We start from the raw sequence: 11604 nt of genomic DNA on the forward strand, positions 1-11604 counted from the left end.
AGAAAAGAAAAGAAAAGAAAAGAAAAGGAAAGAAAAGAAAAGAAAGAAAAGAAAAGAAAGAAGAAAAGAAAAGAAGGTTCATCTATTCAGTTTAGACCTTTGAGATCACCATCATTATCCCAGCACTGCCAGTGTCCCCAAGAGCCACATCTACATGTCTTTTAAATCCCTCCAGGGATGGTGCAGACATATACAGGCGTGTCCATGTGGTGCAGAAACGTGCAGAAACACCCCTTGCTCCCAGAGCTTCCTTTGGGGTGAAACATTTACAATGTGCTTCTTGTTTGATACCCAGCTGACTGTTTCCATCATTCTTAGAGGTGTTGTAATGCAGCTGCAGAAATCCTGCAAGAGATGGGGTTACTGCTGCTGTTGCAGCTCCAAGGCCATTCCCCCTCCCAGTTATGTGGTGCCCACGGTAACACACCATAAAACACCATCCCATAAAAACCTGCTGATTGCCAGCGCTGCCCAACAGCTACAAGGAATCACAAAAGGTCATAAAAATGATTCACATTCACTTTCTCCTTCCTTTAAAACCAGCTGGTTAAAAGAAAAAGGGCCAAGTTGAAAATAAGCATCAGCAGTTCCAACCAGGGTGAAGCCAATACAGTCACATTTAGGAAGGGGCAGGTCTGCATTTGATTTCCAGGTGAAATTAGTGCATGAGGCTTCACAGGGAGCAATCCCTCCACCAACAGCTCCAGCCAGGCAGAGCAAATATTTGTCAGGCTGGAGGAAGGGGCTGCACCAGGGACTGGGGGTAAGTGTGTTCCAGCTTCTGAATCTGTTGGTGGGTTTGGGTTGGTCTAATCCAGCAGCAAAAATGATGGGCAGGTTGGTTTTCTTGTGCTCTGGGGAAATTCACAACATGTTAACCAGATCTGTTTACAAATAGAGCAGCTAAAGAGGAGTATGGTGAAAGCTTGGGACCATCTGAGATATCATGTGCTACACTTGGTTTACAACACTCATCCTACAACAGCCTAAAAAGTTTTTCAGGAGAGTTAGCAGAGAAAATTTTTCTTTGTGGACTATATCAAAATATAAGTTAAAAGTACAAAAGAAGAACCTCTTTTAAATGATGGAATGCACTCTATGAATTCTCGCTCTGCTATTCAGAACTCCCTCACAAAATAAAGTGAATATTTCCCAAGTACTTTATAACATGAATTTTTACCAAAAAAAATTCAGATGATGAATTACGTATTTTTGTGTATCTGTGTGATAGACCATCTGTAAAAGGAATGCTATCTGAATATAAATAAATATGCAGTGAGCTAGGGTTGTATTTCAGGCTATATTGATCACATTAATGAGAATGATAATATATGTATGTTTATTATGATTAACAGAACTGTGTTCATGTTGCATTTTCCATTTGAATGAAATTAACTTTCTCCTTCTAAAGTTGCTGAAGACGAACATTAAATGCAGAGAAATGATCAGTCAATAAGCTCCTGTAAAACCCTTTTCACTTCTGTGTCAAATCTAATATACTTACTATAAATTAATCTTGAAAATTAAATGTTATTGACAGTTGTGGACATAAATACTCAAAGGGGGATGAACCTGATCTTTGTAACAAGTGCAGCCAAGCAACTTCCACTGGGCACAAGATTAAATAATGCTCATGAATTTCAATAACAGCACACGTGAGTTTGAAGGTAGAACATGAGAGCAGCTCTACTGGAGACTGAGCCCACAAAGATACTCTGGTTTTCCAGTTAATGAGAAAATAAGTTTGGCTGCCCTAAAGACAAAATAATTAACTGTAAATGAGCTGCTGTATCACTATCAGAGTAGAGAGAGTCCAGCTATAACTTCAGGGCATATGCAAAGGAAAAAAAATATCTGAAATAGTGAGGCAAATTCTGTTCACATCAGAATTTAAACACAGGTGGTTTGAGTTTGTTTTGGTCTTTTTTTTTTTCTCTCTATCTCTTGCATTTCTTCTGTGGGAGCAATTCAAATAATTGTGTTTCTTAATTGCCTTAAGACTTGCTCCTGTAAACAGGAAAAACTGTGCAGAAAAGGAACCAGCTTCTTTCTAAAATATTGAGATGAAGCTCATATTCCTGGTCTAGTTGAAGATATCCCTGCTCATTGCAGGGGGTTGAGCTAAATGACCTTCAAAGGTCCCTTGCAACCCAAACCATTTGATGATTTTCTCCAAGCAAAATGAAGGTTTTCCCTGCCTGGAGCTTGTAGATCTGGAGAGAGGTCCAAGAACGATGATTTGACAAGGTAGATGCAGAAGATAAAAGTTCTCCCTGAAGATGCACGATCCAAACACTGTCAGGACACACCTTCAGGCCCCAGTGACAGCACAGAGAGGGCAAAACTGGAAGATAGTAAAGCAGAGATGGCTAAGGAGTACCAGAAGATGAAAAAGCAGAGGTCTGAGGAACTGATAAAGGTGAAAAGATTGAGATTTCCATGGAAATCGAGCTTATTTTTGTCAGCAGAAACAAGTTCCTGTGATATATCAGCAAAGATTGTCCATCCAAACACAGATGGACAGAAGTTTGTGCAGTGTATTGGATTCTTGTCTGCTCACTAAGGATATTCTCACCATACTTTTTACTTTTCTATATGAATATTATTAAACTCAGAATTTGGTGCAAAGAAGAGGGAATTTAATAGCCTATTCTGGGCACTGCGATTCTCATCATGAAGTTATTAGCAAGAAGGAATGAAAGCAATTGTGAGGGAACAATGAGGTTATAATCATAACTTGTTCTTCCCCGTTCAAAATTATGCTCCTGTGATCTCCATTTTGCTCTAACTGGGAGCTGCTTTTTAACTTGGGAAATTTTCAATAATGAAGCTAAGAAGGAAATTACTGGGCATTTCTTTGAGCCATAAACTTCCTGGAAATGCAGAGGGAATGGCATAATCAGCAGGTTCATGGATTTCAAAGTGCTGTGTTCATCTGACAGTTCTTTCAATCACTTTTTAGTAAAATACATCTGTAGCCATTGAGCCATTGTGTAATCCCCCCACACACCTGGAAATTATAATGTGGGATGTCATGATTTATTTCATAGCATAAAAGCTGTTAAATGAATACTGACAGCACCATTAGTGTTCTGATCTTGAACTGAAGTGCAAGTCAGCTCTGCTTAAGTCATCATTCTCATGAGCCACAAATAAATGTGCAGCTTAAAAAGGTGCTGCGGGTTAATCAGAGCTGAATTAGTCACGAAAAATTCATAAAGAAGGGAGCAATTGAGGAAATGGCACGCTGAGGCTCTTACCCCTACATAGTTTCTCTAAGCAGCCAATGCCAAAGACTCCAGAATATTAAAACCCGGTCTGAAAACTTGGTTAATTCTGAGTTAGCTGGGAGATGTTGATATCACTTCAGCAGCTGCATCTTGTGCTCTGACTGCTCCCACCTGCACCTGGCACCTCAATTTCCACCTTTGGCAAGCAGAATCCAAAAATGGGCTCCACACACCCTGGACTCCCCTTTGCCTGCTGCCTTCTGGTGAAAAATAAAGCAGAGAGAACCAAGTTAACTTAGCTAATAATGTTCTTAATTGATCCCACCAAGAATCATCAGTTACTGTTGTTCTGCCCTAAATCCCAGGTTCCTCAATATCAGCTTCTAGAAAAGAGAATGACTCCTTCTGCTTACACTGAAATAAGATGTTTAGTTTCTATTCCTAACCTCTTCTGAGCTAATGGTGATTTGTGACTGTTTGAAGTACTTATCAACTTCTTTTTCTGAAAATCATGTTCTGTCTCATTTGTTCCTTAATGCAAAACTCTTGTTGTTCTACCTATTTAAACAATTTTTTTTTTCCTCATTTAGTACTGTCTTTTTTGGAGGTTAAAAACTCGATGCCTGGCCCTAGAACTTCATGAATTCTGTTGTTTAATAAATATTTATCAAACTATTTTAGCACCAACAGCTGTGATCCTTTAACATGCAGAGCTTGTTTTATAGGGGGTCAAGCACTTTGTATCTCTTCTCAGTTTCCAGAAGATTTCAAATTGTTCCCATTTGACACTCTGCTAACAGGGCTCAACATAATTCAAGGAGGAACAGTTCTGCTTAATGAGGGATAATTGTTTTCTCTTCAAGTTTAGACATTATTTGTGGCTTTCTTTGCATGTTTATCCCAGTTATTTAGTCCAATGTATTTAAAGGGATCAGCAACCTTCAAATTGAATCATAAACCACTCAACCTCCCAGACTTGTGGCTTGGCTTGTTCTTGAGTAATCCACAAAAATTTATATCTTCTGTGAGAATTTCCAAATTCATCAAGTCGTTTGTATATGGTCATTTATTAACTTTTTCCCTTAGATGAACCCAGAACACCTAAAGAGTGGAATATAAATACATTTTTTCAAATGAGACTAAATCACATTTACCTTCCTTTTCCCCCTTGTTACTTACAAAAGGATTTATCAGTAAATCCAAACTAACACACTTAAACTGAAAAAACTGTTAAGTAAGACCAAATAATGCTGCATTGGTGTGCTGAGGTGATTTCTCATTCCAAATGAAGTGTTTCTTTTCTCATTTAGGGCTCCTAATGGGACCCTGATTAATGGAATAAGATGGCCAGCCTTCACCAGCAATGAACAGAAATATTTGACACTAAACACCAGCACTCCAGAGATCCTGACAAAACTCCGTGCTCAGCAGTGTCGATTCTGGAAATATTTTTTCCCCAAAGTCCTGGAAATGACAGGTAAAAAAATCTTTTATGCATGCTTTTATATGAAACTTTTATGCAAGGATATTAGTGTGATGCTTGAGTTCAAATCTTTGTGTTATTTGTAGCTGAGGTGTTCGGGTGTTGGATAAAACTCTCCATGATGAGGATCCCAGGACGTGCCCTGTGCTTCTGGCCAGAGGTCACCACCCTGTTTGGTGTTAGGACAAAAACTGGGGACAAACCAAGGCCCAGGACTTTGTGATGTGGAGTTTCTCTGGCCCAAAATGCAGATGCAGCCACAATGTGAGGCATTAAAAGTGCTGCAAATGCCTGTTCTCAAGGGAAGAGCCTTGGTGCTGCCGGGCTCTGGGTTCCTGGATGCTGGAGAAGGCAGGAAAAACAGTGTTTAAGGAGGGACTTTTGGAAGCTTTAGATGTTCTGTATAAACTTCTTGTGTCTAAGGTTGTTATATTTGGATTATATTATCTATTATTTATGGGATTCTATTATTATGCAGCTAATCCACAGAGGATATTAAGTGTGTTGCTGCTGCCAAGAGGGGATTCTGGTTTCCATCTCACGTGAGAGCCTCGTGTTTTATTTCTGGAGTGTCAGCCATTGATGACAAACAGACACTGCAAGATCTGCCTAAACTGAACAACTGATTTGTACCTGATCCTGTATAAAATAGGGGTTTGAGATTTCACTACTTGGAAAAGTATAAGGAGCTGTGTGAAACTCTAAGTCCAGTTGAACAGGGAGAACTCAAATTTTTAGCAGGCAAACACCACCATTTTCACAAAGCCCAGCAAACAGACCAAGTCTCTGTGCTTTGGATTTCAAAAAGGAATTGATTTTATAAAGTGATTTTGCAGCTCTGGAACCACATTCTGCAGTTTGACTGGGGGAAAGTCTCGTTTTAAAAATAAGATACACGTTTAAAATGTTAATTAGTAATTTAAAATCTTCCTGTAAGGCTCAGTTTGAGTGCTAGTCTTAAAAATATGCGAAGTCTTAAAAATATGTAAACTGTCACGGTGCACAGATGATTCCTTCTGAAATAATTTATTCCTTCCTCATTTGAGTCTATGACTGTATTATGGCTCAACTTTTATCCCCTCTCAGTTCAACAGATGTTTTTCAATTAAATCAGGAGAAGCAAAATCAGTAGGTAAAATGAATAATTTATGATCCTCACTCTGTGATTTTAAAATCACAGTGTACCAAATTACAGATGGATTTTGGGGAGGTTTCAAAGACTCTGACAAGTCGTTTGTGCTGAGCCAGGAGAACTGAACTGTTTTCCGTATTTTTTTGAACCTGGCTGGGAATCCCTGTGGAAAAATGTGTATCCTACAAATGGGCTGAGCACAACCAAGTGCTCTGGGGAGGAGCAGGAGGGAGAACATCCCCGGGCAGAGACCAACCCCAGAGTGGCTTTGCATGGTCCCGTGGTGGGAGGGATGACAGAGCAACACCCAGGATCTGCCAGGAGACAGAAACACATCACTTGGCCATAATCAATGATTTACAACATAAATTTACATCATCCAATTACAAGAAATTCATGAGAATATTCTCAGGAAAAATGAAAAGAATCATCGTGTCTGGATCCTGATGTAGAGCTGAGACAGGAATGTTGTTGAGGTAGCACTGTTTTGTCATGTGTCTACATCTGGCAGTCCTTGAAATATTGTAAGTATAAAAACAGAGTATTTCCATTATGATCCCTATACAACATTATAGCACCCTGACAAAAAAAAAAAATCTCTTTATAATTCTGCTTAAGACCATGATATAATACTTTATATTGCAATAATTCTCCTCACTGAAATATTGTTTTGCATTTCTTTTCTCCTCTTATGCCCAAAGGGCAGTGAATCCCATAAATATATGTATTTTCTCATTTTCTGAGGGTGTCTCTTTTCTATTACTCCTTCCATTGCAATAGTCTTAGAAAAAGGTTGCTTTAACACGAGGTGATGTAAGACAACAGAGAAGAAGAAGTAAGGAGATTTCATGTTATCATTATTACAAGTTCAAGTAGGGTTCAGGTAGGTAGAATTCTATCAGGCAGAACCCACAGAGGACAACAAAAGCAACTTATTTTACAGAAATTGCAATGATTTCTCAGTGTAAAGTGATCAGGATGTGCTTGGTAGCCACTTGTTTAGTTCCTGACCCAGCCAAGCACAAGCCTTGCCACCCCTTGAGGTCTTTTCAGCTTTTAATGACCAGCTCCAAACATGTCCTGCATCTGAAAAAGCCTGTTCCCATCACAGGCTGGGCAAGACAAGTTCCTCGAGGCAGTTAAAATATATGAGAGAGGAAAACATTTAGCCCCTGCCATCTTTATGGTTAAATAATTTACATTTTCCTCAAGCAACTGAATCAGATACATTAAAAAAAAAAGTCATGGTTACGGGTTAGAAAAAATAAGGAAAGAATAAACCTCACACAGTAACACAAGAGTAACAGCCACATATAAAACGTGGCCTTGATCTCTCTAGAGAGCTTTGTATGATTTTGGACGATTTCTCAATGTCTTCTCCTTGAGTTTCAACACTCAAACCTATCATTGGGTCAGAGCTCTTAGTTTTATGCCCCACTTGGTAACAATCACTAGACAAGTAAACTGGCCCTAGACCTGCCTCACATGAGCTCTAAATTCCAAGTAGACACAATTTCCACTGGGATTTTAACCCCATTTTGAAGGCACTGGGCACACCCTCCATCCCCCTCAGCCCCAGCCAAGCTGGGAGCACTCAGATTTAATGTTCCATTGGAGGGTGAGAGCACTGGGACGAGCCCCAGAAGTTTTGCTGGTGACTGGTTCTACAAGAAACACACTGGAGGGACAGTAAACACTAAGTGACTTTTAAGTAGCTTTTAGAGCAATCATATGTTAATTATAAAAGCATCTATGTTAGTCTCTACCTCCTCAACACAATCTTTAATGCATCTAGAGCCCTAGTTATTTATATATGCCTGCTTCCTCTTGATTATAGAAAGCTGCAGGCAGCCAAGCTTTCCATTACTGGTCCATTACTATTTTAGTGTGCCTAATACATATTTTTCTATTTTTTTATCTATTACTGCATCATGTATCATCTATAGAGAAATCAAAGTAGGTGCCATAAATACATTAAGTTTTAAAACCACCCTAAAAAGATTTTGGATGTGGAGGCAGAGAAATTTCAACCTATTGGCCATTGAGTAACAAAAATAATTGTGTTTGCTGTGATCCTCCAAGCAGTGTCTGGATTCTGCAGAGCTAAACACTCAGGGGAGTAAGAATATTGAAAATTTGGCTAAATAAAACATTCATCGTCACAATTAGTTTTAAATTTCCACAGAATTGTGAACTAGTCAAAAGTCACCTCACCAATACTACAGCACCTACTGACAGAGTAAAATTTACTCTTTGCACCTATGGGCAGTGTGTTTCTGTACCTTAACAATCTGATTTCTTTCTGACTCCAGTACCTTCCACCCCATGTCATTGGAAAGATCCCAGCCTTTAAAATAATTCCTCTCCCAGAGAGCTCTACTGATGTTTGGAAGAAGAAAAACAATAAAGAAATCTGAAGTTCTTAAACATACATGTGAAAATGAATATATGGTTGGGGTTAACAAAGTTTTAGTGTTCAGAGAGTGTGATTTAAAGAATCAGAGAATCACAGGGAGTTGGAAAGGGGCCTCTGGAGATCCTCCAGTCCCAAGGCAGGGTCACAAGAACACTGAATAGAGATACCAGAACATAGATCCTATTTGTTTTCTCCTTCCTGGACGTTTGTGAAACTCTCACCACGAGAATCTACAGCACAAACCTGCAGCATTTATCACACTAATGAATCAGGAAGTTTTAAAGTACCTTTAATTATGAGCTCTTGAGGACACAAAAATTAATCCTAACTTGTCATCCCTTATTAATTCTATTATATCATAACAGCTACATGGCCTTTGTCCCAATCTTAATGTTAATACACAAAAATACATTGAAGATTAGCACTTTATTGGCACATCCAGCAGCTCAAAGGACGGTGTGGTGATAAATGTCACTTTGCTGCAATGCCATGAAAAGGCTGCATGGAAGGATAGGAAATGCAGTGTCTGCACTGCTGAGGAATCCAAGAACCCTTGGATTATCAGGAACAGTGTGGCCAACAGGTCCAAGGAAGTGATTCTGCCCCTGGACTCAGCACTGGTGAGGCCACCCCTGGAGTGCTGTGTCCAGTTCTGGGCCCTCAGCTCAGGAAGGACATGGAGGGGCTGGAGCAGGGCCAGAGGAGAGCAACGAGGCTGGGGAAGGGACTGGAGCACAAGTGCTGTGAGGAGAGGCTGAGGGAGCTGGGGCTGTTCAGCCTGGAGAAGAGGAGGCTCAGGGGAGACCTCCTCACTCTCTGCAACTCCCTGACAGGAGGGGGGAGCCAGGGGGGGGTTGGTCTCTTTTCCCAGGCAACCATCAGCAAGACAAGAGGGCATGATCTTAAGCTGTGCCAGGGGAGGTTTAGGTTGGATATTAGGAAGAATTTCTTTCCAGAGAGGGTGCTCAGCCATTGGAATGGGCTGCCCAGGGAAGTGGTGGATTCTCCATCCCTGGAGGTGTTTAAGAAGAGAGATTGGATGTGGCATCAGTGCCATGGGCTGGGAACCACAGCAGGGTTGGATCAAGGGTTGGACTTGATGATCTCAGAGGTCCCTTCTAACCCAGCTGATTCTATGATTCTATGACTGGGACTTTTCAGAGCTCTGACTCGTTGCCTAAAGAATCTCCCCTTTTCTCCTTGTCAGCTTCACTGGGCTTTGCGTTGGGCTAACGAGAATTACTCCAAAGTTTGGGTGGCCTAAATGACTGCAGAGAGCAGAATCCCCCCCGTGGGTTGTTAGTGACCCCCCTGGCAGTGCAGCTCAAAGCAGTCACCCAGAGCTCTGAGCTGTAATTATGGGTCAGCTCGAATTCTCTAATCTTTTCCTTCTCTGCCTCCCAGCTGTCAGCTCATCTAAGTCATGGGTGGTTGCCTCAAAGAGATTGATGATGTTGGTGATAATGGGATGCATTGACTTGTGACTTCAATTTGGATCTTATCACTGGAAAAAAAAAAAAAGAAAAAAAAGCAAACAAATTGGAATCCAAGTTCTTATTTCAGTGTTTTCCTTCCCCCTTTTGTCTTTTAGATTCATAATGGTGGCTACTCTCAATTTTTTGGTGCCTGCTTTCTCTAGCTGTCTCCTTTCTTCACCATAATCTTTAAGAAGCACAGAAATGCCCCATAATTTATACCCTACAACAGTGACTTTTAATTCAAGATGTGTCTATGGTAGAGATATTCCAGTTTCTAAAGTCTAGGCAGACTTCAAGCACATCTACACCTGAATAATTAAAGAAGGAACTGGTCTTTTTTAAATTCATAAGTGGAGGCTTTACCTGGATAAAAAAAACTGGATACCCAAAATCAAGAATAAGATAAGAAATATGATTTAGGCATTTTTCTCCAAATAATATTAACACAGCTTCATACACTGAATTACCAATCAATTTGACTTAACATGGAAAATTTGGCTTTACCTGAGACCCTGCCTACATCTTTAAATTAAAAAATGTTTAAAGGAGAGTTCTTAGAATCAGGAAAGCACAATGATGTGTGTGTCTTCTCCCCATAGTTCTGAGTCATGGCTTAGCAACCAAAATGAGGTTTTATTGTTACCAGCACTTACAAATCCTCTCTGAGTTAATGGCAACTGTAGCCTGAAGAAAAAAAAAAATTAAAAAATATCTGAACTTTTCTTTGATCTCTGATATAACCAAGCTTATTTACAGCTTTGAACTGAGGGAGAAGAGTGCGGTTAATTTTTTAACGATTTTTTCCCATAGTTGTTCTCCACACTTTCCCTTTTGAACCACGTAGAAACACAGAACTTTCCCAAGAAAAAGTCTCTTGGTTTTATTTCCGGTCTCACTAAAACCAAGAAGCAATGTAAATCTCATTTCAAACTCTCATTAAATTGCCATCTGGATTTCCAGACCAAAAAGGTTTGGAAATGTTGAGCTAAACTGCAGATAAGCAACCAAATTACTGGATGCTTCTCCAGACTAAATCTCTGATTCAGTTAACTCTCTTTCCTGAATATTTTCTCTACTGATGTGTAAAACACAAAAGTATTTCATTTTTCCCATCACCAGCTACACTTACAGTGCTGGCAGATCATAAAAAAGGGGGAAAGGGTGTATTTATGGAGGGAAAGGGCTGGTGCTCCACTGCAGCAGAAGAACATGAAGTCAGAAGAGCATAAAGAAACCATGGAACTGTTCTCTCCAGAACACAATTACCAAGTTTTTTTGGAAGCCAGCTATGGCAACAGGGACACCCAGATAGTCAGGTCCAGAATGAATAAAGCATTCAGAGATCATCAGTGGTTTATAAACTTTTCCCTAAAGTCCACAATTGCTACAAACTAATGAGCCCCGGGGTGTGACACAGCCCTCATGTGTTACCTTTGATGTCCTTGTTGTATGGGCTGTTCCTGAGAGGTCACTTCATTTCCCTGGACGGTTAATTACTTTTTGGGGCTGGAGAGAGTGATCCTGGTCTGTAAAACACTCTGAGAACCTTGTGAAATGATGTACTTTTATTACTCTTCTCATCCTCACCCTCTGCTCTGATGCTCATAACAAATTCAGCAATAAATATTGCCTTGGGACACGGGATTAGTCAGCAAATGCTTTATAGGTTGGGGTGGAACAGGAAATAGAAGATGGTTTCACACTGACATAGTTCACATTTCACAGTTCCTTCTCCAAACCTGGGCCCTTTTTGCTTTTAACTCAGGAATTTATTCCAGGGGAGGGTGAAATCCTGGCCATCCATTGGATTCCATCCAAACTAATGGCAATGCATGGAATAAAGCTGTGATTTCATTCTATCTTTA

At 40.1% G+C, this 11604-nt stretch overlaps 1 protein-coding gene across 2 annotated transcripts in view; it reads left to right on the top strand.

The window, feature by feature from the left end:
* BCHE (butyrylcholinesterase) overlaps positions 1-11604 on the top strand; it is a 50620-nt gene that overhangs the window by 38298 nt on the left and 718 nt on the right. For both annotated transcript variants that reach the window (XM_017833602.1, XM_017833603.1), the window contains exon 3: positions 4541-4707. In XM_017833602.1, the coding sequence (XP_017689091.1) occupies positions 4541-4707 (167 nt within the window). The remainder of the gene's footprint in view (positions 1-4540; positions 4708-11604) is intronic.

Source organism: Lepidothrix coronata, unplaced genomic scaffold (genome assembly GCF_001604755.1).
Source record: "Lepidothrix coronata isolate B3197 unplaced genomic scaffold, Lepidothrix_coronata-1.0 Scaffold218, whole genome shotgun sequence".
NCBI lineage: Eukaryota > Metazoa > Chordata > Aves > Passeriformes > Pipridae > Lepidothrix > Lepidothrix coronata.